Here is a 12,688-nt window from a genome sequence, read left to right as displayed (position 1 = left end):
AAAAAAAAATAGTCCACAATTAAGCCAAAATGTACTTTTTGATGTTAATAGTATATTATTAGAGATGGCCTTATTGCAAGGTAGCAACTTAAATTAGAATAAAAGAAAATTGCCATTATTTTCATACAGTTTTAAGGAAAATGCTATGTCATTGTTTTTTGTGAAATTTTATGTATCAAAAGTACCAGTGGTATCGGTATTTGTTATTAGTATCGGTGACCATTCAAGAATTGAGTATTTTACTGGTGTTGATTTGAAGAATAGTGGTATTGAACATCGTTATTATTGATATATTTAAAGAGCTGAATTTGGAAAGTGCACAGTCAGGCAAAACTCAAAACTCTTTAGAAGTTTCAGTACATTAATTAACACAGCTAAAAGAATGTTAAATAAAGAAAGCCAGTTGGACCACATGGCTAGAGGTTCAAAAAATACTGTGTCAAAGTACTTTTTTTTTGTAGACATACCCTATTGGTCGACTTCACTATCATTTGTCCCACGAATCAAGCAATTACAGCAAAAGAAATGCATGTTTTACATAAGCACATCCCCAATTTATGCACTCCACAGGTATAGCCACACAAATAATTGGAAAGGACATCAATACAAATGGCCGAGTGGCGTGAGTCCGACGTCAGCGGAGTCGACAGAAGCAGTTTTGGGAGCGGTGTTGACGGAGCATGGCGGCGTCTAATTGACAGTGCTTGGTCTGCGCACTTGAGGGAAGGGGGTGTTTCATGTTCCTGCAAGGTGTTTGTCTGCTCCTGTGTCACTCAGTGCAAGGACCCAGAAGAACCCCTGCGCTCATTTGCGGCTCACGTTATCCGTCTGGGCTTCACATTATTAAAATGGTCCCTCAGCCCCGCTACCAAGAGCCCCTTCGTTACATGGCTAACTTGGCTCGGCTCTGTCAGGTCTTCACCAATTACAGTTTCGGCTACAATGGTCTATTCAAAGGATCACAGCCCTTGACTAGTGTGGAGAGAGTGATTTGTGAATCATTATTCAAGCTGCCCGTAGCGAACGGCGTACCTGAAGAATGCAAATCACGTGCCAGCCAAAAAGCGACAAACTGCATCTGCTATTATTTCCGATTGGATTTTCTACCTTCTTGGCCCAGGGGTCGTCTTCCGTTTTATTTTTTACCCGCATTTAATAGCGAGGCATTGGTGGCACCTGAATAGCGGTCTAACATCAACTCTGCATGTAAACAAAAAGAGGATGTCCGCCTTGTGTGGCACATCAAATTTCCATTCACGCTCTCAGCATGTTTGGAAAAGCTTCACGTCAAAGCAAACTTCTCCTGTCATGTAATTTAGATGGCTAATCGTTGTTGGGGCCGCCGTCACACTGTTATTGGACTGGTCGTGCCCCATCGAGGTGCTCGTTCTCCGACCCTGTCTTTGATTCTTCGGCTCTTTAAACAGGAAACTCGGATTACACATAATGACGGGGACACTTTTCCAATCAATCCTGCCTCAGACTTGTGTCAGGCTGCCGTGTGAAAATGGATTTGTGAGCTGCTATTCTTTCAGACCCGTCCAATCTCGCCCTCCAGTGCAGTAGGGCTAATCTCATAATTGCCCTAAACCCCCCCTTACCCTTATATTGTTCCGACTTAGAATTACCATTAACGCCATCTTTGCCGCGCTATGTCAGGTGTACCGCCGCATTAAAAGACAAAGAAGGGAAGCACAAAGGTGTTTAGGACAGGTGACGAATGAATGGATGGGAATGAGTGCAGGGACAATGCAGATGATCTCGAGGGGAGCCATATGCTGACGTGGCCTTAACGCAGTAGAATGGAGCACCAATGGGACACTTTGGGGCAAACTTGTTAAGAAAGCATGCTGAACAGATACCAAATGCAACAAATGAGGAGGAAAATGTGTCAAAGTTAAGTTGTCAGGGTAGAGCTTGTGTATGTCTAAACAACTGGTAACAAAAGTGAGTAAACCCTTAGTGAAAATGTCCGAATTGGACCATGCAGTGACCAGTTTTAGGCCCCGTCCACACAAAAGCCAGTTTCAATGTTTTTTCCACACAATGGCGCGGTTTCGAAGCTTGAAACTGATCACTTTTGAAACCGGGCTCCAGAGTGGAAAGATTTCAAAACGTCGCGACGTACGCGTCCGTCTGGACACCATATGCAGGATACTCCTCCAGCGATGACGTAATGGCCGCAGCTCGATGGTGACCCAATGTCGTAGATTGATGACGTATGCGGCAATTCTTGCGTGACTGCGCTCGAACCGTCAGTCTGTCAACAACAATGGCAGATAGCCGTGCCGTAGTCGTTTTTGCGCAGCCTCCTTAGCTTGCTTATGCTTTTGCAGCAAAATATTTTGCTTCTTTATTCCCACGTTCAACAAGTGGTGTTGTACTTGAATCACCCGCCATTGTCACTTCTCCTGTGTTCGTCTTTTTCATGTTGTTTTGATACATGCAAAGCCATGTGTGTTCTGTAGATTGCAATAAAGTGTTCGTCTTCGATGATTCTTCTTCTACGCTTTTCATTAACTCCCTGTGGCTGCGCTACAGCGCCATTCCAGATTTAGCATATGCATTACATCCGTTAAACGTCCTCAGCGTCTTCTTTTGGACACACGCAAGTCTTGAAATGCTTCTGGTGTGTATGAGATTTGTTTGAGGAACGAAGCCAGCTTTGCTTCCGTCTGGAAGGGGCCTAAGTATGTAAGAGCGATAACATCAAATTTAACACACCTGCTCCCCATTCACATTTGAGCCTTTAATAACAAGTCACATGACACTGGGAAGAGAAAATGGCTAATCAGGCGCTAATCTGCGTTTGGACATTTTCACTTAAGACATCAATGGCTGTGTGTTGTTTACTTGAGGAGACAATAGTCACTGCCTTCCAAACTGTATCCTGAACATTACTTTGGCACAAAGTGTCTTTTCTTCAGTGTTGTTCCTTAAAATAGGTCAAACTCACCATGTAACAATTGTTTGTTAGCATTAAGATAGCAGACACTTCTAAGGTTAAGTTGTGTTGTTGTTTTAAATGCACAACATGGAATCTCTATTCATTTTATGTAGGGGTAACAGATTAATCAGTTTGATGAGTTTTACTCATTAAATGTTGATATATTTTTTTTTCTACATGAAACAGTGAATGCTGTTCAGTCGGTATGGGCAGGCAGAATGTTATTTTGTGTGACTTACGTATTTCTCCATCATATGCCTATTATGACACTAATGTCTAAATATATATGGTATATATTTATGTATATTTTTATATATATACAGTATATTGATAATAGGAGTGTAATGAAAACATGTTTGTGTAAGAACCTGTTTCATTTACACATGCGCTCTTTTGATAAATAATTTACTAGATCAGCTTTCTTATTAACTTTCTTAATCTTATTGAGGTTCTACATCTGTCACTGCAAACATCGCATGTTCATTATTTCATTGCACTGTTTTAGTTTGAGAGGAAGTCAAGCTGCAGTCTCTAGCTGTTACTCTCATAAATATGCTCACAGCTAGAGTTGTCCCAATCCAATCACGTGATCGGAAATTGGGGCCTATCTCGGGATTTTCAGATGATTGGCATTGGCTGAAAAAGTTCTGATTTAAAAAAAAATATATATATTTTTTTAATTTCTTGAGTCAGGGCTAAAATAATTTAGCTGTTTACTTGATTTGAACCACTGCTGACACAGCCATATAAAAAGGTATCATGTTGGCTAACTTATTTGAATAAAAAAAATAAAAAAGAGAGAGAGAATTATGACTGGATGTGCTCTTTTTTTTCTTCGTTGAGGTAACAGATCGAAACATAATAATTTAGCTGTTTACTTGATTTGAACCACTGCTGACACAGCCATATAAAAATGTATCATGTTGGCTAACTTATTTGAATAAAAAAAATAAAAAAGAGAGAATTATGACTGGATGTGCTCTTTTTTTTCTTCGTTGAGGTAACAGATCGAAACTTAGTATTGGCAGATACATAACAAAATAATAATTGCAAAAAAATCTGATCAGGCCAATAACAAACTCAGGCTAATTATGGCGTCTAACTGCTTCTTTCTGTGTTTTTTTTTTTTTTTACCAGAGTGGTGAAAAATAAGGAGTGGGTGTACGTTCACAACCCGGGAGTGTTGGTCATCCCTTTCTGCTGCGGCCTGAAGAGCGAGACGAGTCAAGAGGAGGCGCACAAGAGAAGAGGTTCATTAGTATTCCGTGTCAGCACATTTTACTAACTGCGTCCTCCATGCACTCCTTTAATTGCATGTGCTGATAGAATAATAAATGGCAGCGTAATTACCATTATAAAGCAAAGGATCCCTCTTCTTACTGAACAACTCAGTCAAAGGGTTTTCCTCTAAATTAAGTTTTTAACTGTCATCTGTCATCTGTAGGTATAATTATAACTTGGGCATTTTCGGTTTATTGTTCTTGTGTGAAAACCTCTATAGAGAGAAAAATTATGACAGCAGAGTCTTTTTTTTTTTTTTCAACTCGGCATGGAACGAGGCATGGGCTTGAATTCTTAAAAACGCTAAATGAGTCTACAAGCTGCTAATTAATCAAAGAAACCACTGGAGAGTTGAATGTCTTATGTGAAACAAAGTGACCCATCATATTCCTTTAATGGGTTCATATGAGAATGAATGGGGCCTTGCCGCCGCAGTGTGTTGCCATCAGAGGCTATAAAGAATACGCAAACAGCTGATTGTGACTAAAGTGTGTCTCCTCCAGAACCGTGGGCAAGATCATCAAGGCAGGCTTCGCCGCCCTGCACCACGAGTACTTCTTCACTGCTGGACCCGATGAGGTCCGTGCATGGACTGTATGCGTAAGTGCCCCCCCTTTCCTCCGCACACCCCACCCCCACCCCAGAACAGATTGTAAGGGAGCGCACAAACCAATGCAGCACGTTCCACCCTGCTGGCAGCCCCACTGATATCACACACTCTCAACTTTGTCATGGTTGTGCTTTAGGCGGTCATTACAGGCCCAGGATAACTTCAATTACTGGTGAGCTGCTGAACAGTGAAAGTGGGGGCCACATTGATTGAGGAGGGCAACAATTGATTTTGCCCATTACGTCCATGAGAATGTTTCCATCCCGCGCAGATCTGCCTGCCCTCCTCCTGCCGCTGGAGATAAGGAGCCCGCGCATTGTGCCTGCCTAATCTGTGTGACGGAGGATGTCTGTGCCAAAATTGATGTCGCTTTTCATTCCTCTGTTTGGGGGCCTGGCCGGGGGATCCTCCTCCCTCTGTGTCTCAGTGTACACAGCCCGGCCAGCTGAGAGCTTTGTGTTATGGGATCACAGCGCTCGCATCAATACAGATGTTGATTTGGGGCTTTAAAAAATTAACAATGCATTTCGGTGCTTTTAAAATGCAAGTGGAAGAAAACGTTTTTTAATTATAAAAATATTTTTAAATGTTTATTCATTATCTTCTACTAATACAGAAAAAAAAATCAGCTTTAAGATACATTGACTCATTTAGCATTTTCAGCAGTTAGAAGTTAATATTCTGCCTATAATTAATTTGATAACTTCATAATTTATTTTACAGAAGAGGAAAAATATTTTTGCTTTATTAAAATTACTCCATGCCCTCACTCTGACAATGAGAGCTCCACCGCCACCTACTGTAGTGGAAGTGCAATTACAATGTGTTCTAGTATGGCAAAAGAAAAAGTTGCATCGCGGCCCTGCTGCTCTATTTGGGAAGGGCTGCCTTAACGTGACAGCTTCAAAACCATTTTAATGGTAAAGAGAAAAACATAATCGTCATAGCAACTTGTCCATCACATGTCCAACACTTAATTTTTTTCACCCCAAAAAATCATGTACTTTCATTTCAATAATTTACCCCCCCCCCCCCCCCCCAAAAAAAAAAAACCCCAACAAAAACGTTTTTTTAACACGCTTTCCATAACGAATATCGTTGTTAAATTTCTGACTCTAGCTTGTGTTAGAAGTTTACCATGCCATTAGTTCAATGTTAGAGTCTACTCCATGCTCCTTGAGAGTGATTTCATTTTGCATTGGAGTGTTTGACTGTTTGTCCTGTTCACTAAATGTCTGGAAGTGCATCGGCGACAATTTATTCTCATTTAATTTGATTGTCTTTTCTGGCTTTCAACACAAAGCAAAGCAAAAAAAAAAAAATTGACCACAATTTTTTCCTGTGTTGGTGCAGATGTTAAGACAAGATTCCACACAAGTTTGTCTACTATTCCTCAGACTGTGCTGGGGCCAAAGGCAAACGTGAGCTCATTTTTACACAAGACACCTTGCATTTCTCTGCGATCACATCAGCATGTTAGCTCTTCCCACAGCATGACTGATGACACCGTTATTTAGTCTTAAAAAAAAAAAAAGAAGCCATGAAACACTTCAAAGGTTGTTGTTGCCGACATAACAGATTACCACCAGCCAAAATCGCTTCTTGGGGAATTTAGTCAGGTAGGCATCAGTGAGTAGCAATATTAAGCCAATACATCTTGCACTGTAAAAACTACACTCAGTAACATTATGTTCCCAAGTCCTTTAACATGCTTTATTAGGCAGGCTGGAGGTGACCATTATCTATCAGCATTGCTGTTAACGAGGACAATGTGCATCTCTTGTAATGTACTATATAAAAAAAAAAAAACCTGCTTAATCAATTTCCCTCCACATAGACAAACCTTGATGCTGATTAATAGTAGTTAAGCTCACAAGCACTCCGTCAAGGAGATTGCAAAGAGATGGTAATGTATTAGCGCCATTAAATACGCATCATTCTTGTGGCATGAAATATGTTGACCCCAGCCTGATTAGATGCTTAATTAAAAGCGTTCAACAGTTCCTGAGCACAGACGCAAAAACACACGCGGGAGAGCAGGAGGGCTTGACGAGTCCCACTGATACACGGCAGCCACGTCACTTGTTTGGCTCGTTTGTCATCGCCGGCCAGCTTGATTTCCATGCATATAAATTGAACATCAGTCATCCGTGAGGTCTTAAAGAGGACTCGGGCGCAAACAATTTAAAAAAAAAACTAGCAGTGGTGTTTTTATATGTGAATTATTGCTTTGAAGTTCTCACTCTTGCTGATTTTAACGCTGGATTTCTTACAAATACTCAACACAGAAAACTAAAAACAAAGTATGGATCTGTTTTTAGAAAAATGAAAAATATACTAAAATGCCATGAATTCATTTACAGTGGTGCCTTGACATATGAGCGCACTATAGAAAATTAATTCATGGAGGGACATTTTAATTGTTTTTCCTTATACAGTAATCCCCGCCTCCATTGGGTTATGTTCCGGCTAGAGTTGTCTGATTTTTTTTTTTTTTTGCCACTATGGGAGTATTCACTTGTGAGTACTCACAGCTACCGATACCAGTAGTACTTATGATATATAAAATTTCAAATAACACAAACAATGACAAATAATTCTAAACAAAGACATTTCTGTCTTTCTGATGAGCACAATTTTACATCAATGTATCAATGGAAAAAAAGACTTACTCTAGGTCTGATTTTGTGACTGGTATCGGTATCCTTCACTAATACTCGATACATTGAAATATCGGCCTGATACCTGGTATTGGTATTTTCCCATCACCAGTTCCAGTAACTTAGAAATACCTTTTAATACTCTCTTTAGATGTTTTTTTTTTTTTGTATCTACAGCATTTAAAAAAAAAAAATCTGTAACCACACTTTGAAAATAATACAAGTACCTTCAAACACACAAAATGTACTTTGAGAGAGCGAGAGCAATGGGTAACACAAAAATATTGGACTGATCCCTCTCTGTTTACAGTAAAGAAGTTCTGTGTTTTCCAAACTATCAAACGCCATGTGACAATATATGTCAATAATCAAGGCCAAAGATGTTCATTTTAACTCTTTTACCGCCAAAAACGTCAATTGACGTTAAGAACACAGCCACTGTATACAGCCAATAACGTCAATTGACGTCAACTACGTATTTTTTTCTCAATGGACAGTGCAATGTCTTGTGCAGCGCTGCTTTGTGAATGGGCTGGAAAAATCCCAAAACACCTGCTAACTATGGCCAGCAAATGGTATTGTATCTCTTTTCAATGGGCTCCCGGGTATCAAATACATGAAATCATGGCAAATAGAACGTTTTCAAGGATGACTTGAATGATCAAAGCCTTTGTCACATTAAATTTAATTCACAGAGCGTCACTGAACAAAAAAATATTAGTGTCAAAGTCACTGTTGTGCAGAAAATGTGTCTTTTCACAAAAAGCTTGTTTTTTTCCTTATTTTTTCCCATTTTCGCTTGATTTCATTCAAATTGCCTATTTTTAAATGGTGATTACTAAAGAACAGAATGAGGTAGAAAGAATGGAATTCAATCTTTCGTATGATATCCACCATGTTTATGTAGTCATAGCACACAATATTATTTGCCTTGAAAGATGTGTGAAAATGCTCAAAATCGGCTGGCACTGTAGGGGTTGTTTTTTGGATAACGTTTGGCAGTAAAAGAGCTAAAATTAACCTACAGCCGTTGATTTCTTTAAGCTTAAAAAGCAGGATTGCAGCAGATGCCATGGTATTCAATCATTTTCAACAAATAGTATACTAGGCTATTCTGAAATACTTTCTTTTTTTCGTACTTCTTTCTAATGTACACTGGTTCAAAATAAGTGTGCTGCCATCTTGTGTTTGACAGTAGAATTACACCCGATAAACAAGCGTTAGACCAAAGAAATTAACTGAACAGAAAAAAAAAATATATATATATATATATATATATACAAAATGGCGGGACCGTGAACCTGGAACCCGCAATGCAAGGGGGCTTACTATATTATATTTAGCCTTTACAATATTATCATAGCCTTTGTTTATTCCATGGTTTTGACAACCACATGTGGCATGTGGTGTCCATTTTGCCACAAGTTCCATGCCATCAACTGATGCGGGTGAAGAACTTTCCCACTCTCCACCCTCAAAGCAAAACTGGCACTGAAACTACCAATTGTCATGCTCAGTAAATGTAAAAAGTACAAAGCTGCATTTGTGCTCTACTTGAGACATTCTAGAACTTAATACCGTCTGCTTACAGTGAGATGTTATTGAATTTGATGTGAATTACCAAACACTATCGAGGCCTCCAGGCCTCTCATTGCAACGCTGACTCTTCTTGCCCTCGTGACCAGAGAGTCAAGCACAGAGCCGCGACGAGACAAGATTACTGGGGCAGAAATCAATAGCAAGGCTGATAGCAAGGCGGACTTCTTATCTGCGTCCACGCTGGCCTGGCAATGCGCAGCCGCCGAGGAGAATCCAGGAATCAGGACCGGAGGCCTGAAAAACAAACTCAACACTATCACCTCATCAAACACTATCTTGTTCACACGCTGTAATCCATCTTCCCTAAAACAATACGTTTTGTCCTTTTCCCTTCTTTGCTCCCTGACAGAAAGGAACTAAGGCTCCACAAGGCCGCGGGGAAAAGATCCACACCAACTCGGAGAACGCCTTCATTACGGCGGAAGTAATGAAATTCCAGGATTTTAAAGAGGAAGGCAGCGAGAGCGCTGTCAAGGTGAGCAGCCACAGATGAGGGGAAGTCTCGTGTGATCAGTCGAGCTGACAGGCGGCGACTGCAAACCGCTCTTCACCTTTACTCGGGGGAAGAAATTAGTGCGCGCACTACAGCGCGGCTCCTGTCAAGCTGAGCGCTCCTGACTCTAAACACCGCCATCGTGCTCCAGCTGTGCATATCTTTATCACTATATGCGCCTTCGCCGGCTGACGGGCTTTTTTTGTCAGATCTACAACGTCGTGCCGTTTGGCTGCAGATCCCAAAGTCACAGCGGCGGTAATGCGACAGTGATGGAAAGCGGCACGTTAAATCAGGTGTGAAATTCCACAAATAAGCGCCGTTTCACGGATAAGTAGCAAATAATGTGACTTAGTTGCACGTCTAGAGTTCGGGAGGCCGTTGTATTTTTTAAAATGGTATTTTTGGGGAGTTTATTGAAGTGATTTTTTTTTTTTGCGAACCTATTATTAATTATTATTGATGGTTCAGTTTAATAATAATATAAAATGAAAAATGATTGTCATTTAATGTGTCAATTGTTTTTTTCTCATTACTATTTACGTTGTAATTTTCACTGAAGGCATAAAAACGTCTTCTTTTTTTAAGTACATACTTCCATGTGTTCATAGTTTTGGTGCCTTCTGTGAGAATCTACAATGTAAATAGTAATAACAATAAAGAAAATGCATTGGATGAGAATGTGTGTCCAAACTTTTGGCCTGTACTGTATGTATACATATATAATAAAATATACAGTATTAGGGATTAGGCCTGTCTGTATCTGTCACGAAAACCATCTCGGATCCAAGGAGCACATGAATAGCCTGTGAGTCTGTTCTAAAAATAGCTCACCCGTAACAGGACTTTGCGGTGATCATGTGAAAATTTAAACAAAAAGTTAATTTGATCAAATGTGTTATTACCAAAGAAGTTGTAGTGCTTTGCATTAATCAGTACCCAAGAAGTATCTTTCACTTGCAAAAACAATGGCGACCCCTGATCGAGGCCCATGAAGTGCTTTAATGCGAACTCTTTCAATTTGGGAGCGCTCTTAACTTCTACCATTTTAACTAGAAATGGGGCATTTCAAACTAAATTCCCTTTTTTTTTTTTTTGGGCCAGAAATCAATCAATCATTTTTATTTTTATTTTTTTTAAGGAGAGCTCAGTATTGTTCATTCGATTTGACATCATCATTGCTCTCCTTTTTAAATTTTTCTTTTTTATTTTATTTCATTTTTTTTTAATTTTTTTAAATATATATACACACATATATATATATATATATATATATATTTTTTTTTTGTATGTGCGTGTGTGTGTGTGTGCGTGCGTGCGTGTGTGTATTCATCAGTTCACCTAAAGCCCATTAAAAAAAATCCCATACTAATAATATAATATAATATAATAATAAATTGCCAAATGCAGAAACATCAATGTAAGTTATCACGATATAGTGGCTCTCGCTAACAGACAGTATTAAGTAACCAGAATTAGGTTAAAAAATTCTATATACGTAGACCATGTTTCTATAAATTTTGATATTTGGTTTTTATTTGAGGCAGATATTTTTTCCATTAAAATGTGATTTATGAGTAGGTTAGACCATTGGTCGATATTCAGAGTTTGTTTATTTTTCCAGTTAACAAGAATTGGGTTTTTTTTGCGATAGTAAGGGCTACAAGTGTAGATTGAAATTGTTTACGTGGTAAGTCAGTTGTTGTTAGGTCACCTAGCAAATACAAGTTTGGAGATAAAGGTATCCTACAGTCCAAAATAGCGGAGAGTTTTTCTCAGACTTTAGTCCAGAAATACATAACCGGAGTACATAACCATAAAGCATGAACATAAGTGTCTGTAGTGTTTTGTAAACATTGGAGACGAATGTCGGAGTCTGAGAGTCCCATTTTCTTCATCATATATTGAGTAATGTATGTTCTGTGAATAATTTGGATAAGTTGTAAAATTGTGTGTTTTGTCATTTTAAATGCGTTTTCACAAACTTGAATCCAAAAGTCAAGAAATCAATCAATCCTAACATTCAACCTTTAACACATTTTTATCCTGGTGCAAGTGAATCGCAAGCAACAACAAAATAAATCCTTATGCGTCTCTTACATAGAGCTAATTTAATTATGCCGACACACAGGAGGAAATACCATGAAATGATTTAAATCTCCTTTTCATTCCAGATTTAAAAGAAAAAAACGATTTGATATTTAATGCAGCCGCAGTTTATTGTCCACACCCTTCGTAAGCCGCAAACAAAGAGTGAAACGTGTCTGTCCCGGGGGGGGGGGGCGTTCCACTATTGTCGTCCAAGGTGGCGATCTGAGTGTCGGGTCCTCACGGCGTGCTCTCACTCATCCCTCTCTCCGGGCCTCATAAGAACATTTCTTACTGTGGCATTAAGGGCTATTTAATGCCAGTTGTGGGAATAGGCCTGCCTGAATGGGGCCAGTGTACGGGGGTATCACATTATTAGTAATCATATCTGCTTAAGCCAAGCTTGCTGCTCCAGATGGCTGCTTTCAAGTGCAAATGAACCAGTTAGACGTGTCTGCTTTAATACATACTCAGGAATCACAAATAGCCATTGATTTTTTTTTTTTTCTTCTTCTTCTCTCCCCGTCTCCCCTCTCCAACCAGTGTTTCTGGTGGTATTGAGCTTGGATTAAATGGTCCCCTGAGCCTTTAAAGGGACATTGATTCTTCTAATTAATTGCACGCTGCTCAGGAGCCGAATGCATAAACCTGTCCATATTAGCACTTCAAGTCAATTATTTTGAGTTTGCCGGGAAGGGGAACAAATACTTACTGTACACAAAAAGAAATGTTAGAACTTGTTCCGGTTCCTTCAGAAGTTTGATGGCGCTGCAATCAAAGGCTTATTAACATTTTGTGCTTGTGAACACGAGAGTTGAATGAGCAAACGAGAGGATTATTCTCTCAGTGGGGAATTTAGGCGCCCCTCCAACAAAACATGGAGGGACGTGTGTGTGTGTGTGTGCGCGCATCTGAGGAGACTCGAGAGAAAGACATAAAAAGTGACAGAGTTATTAGTGGAAATAAAAGAGAGCAGAAGCTAGTCTTGCACTATTACTTTCAATTATTGC

At 39.5% G+C, this 12,688-nt stretch overlaps 1 protein-coding gene across 8 annotated transcripts in view; it reads left to right on the top strand.

Annotated features, from left to right (window-relative positions):
* LOC144060919 (uncharacterized) overlaps positions 1-12,688 on the top strand; it is a 46,034-nt gene that overhangs the window by 32,834 nt on the left and 512 nt on the right. For 4 of the 8 annotated variants that reach the window (XM_077580863.1, XM_077580861.1, XM_077580862.1 and 1 more), the window contains 5 exons: positions 4,085-4,197; positions 4,732-4,828; positions 9,184-9,329; positions 9,447-9,572; positions 9,800-9,886. In XM_077580863.1, coding sequence (XP_077436989.1) covers positions 4,816-4,828; positions 9,184-9,329; positions 9,447-9,572; positions 9,800-9,886 — 372 coding nt within the window. In that variant the 5' untranslated portion in view covers positions 4,085-4,197; positions 4,732-4,815. Of the gene's footprint in view, positions 1-4,084; positions 4,198-4,731; positions 4,829-6,191; positions 6,260-9,183; positions 9,573-9,799; positions 9,887-12,688 lie in introns of all 8 variants that reach the window. The other 4 variants (XM_077580865.1, XR_013296038.1, XM_077580866.1 and 1 more) reach the window with 4 other exon arrangements.

The sequence above is a fragment of the Vanacampus margaritifer genome, chromosome 11 (genome assembly GCF_051991255.1).
Source record: "Vanacampus margaritifer isolate UIUO_Vmar chromosome 11, RoL_Vmar_1.0, whole genome shotgun sequence".
In the NCBI taxonomy this organism is placed as follows: Eukaryota; Metazoa; Chordata; class Actinopteri; order Syngnathiformes; family Syngnathidae; genus Vanacampus; species Vanacampus margaritifer.
This window is presented reverse-complemented; position numbering and strand designations above follow the sequence as displayed.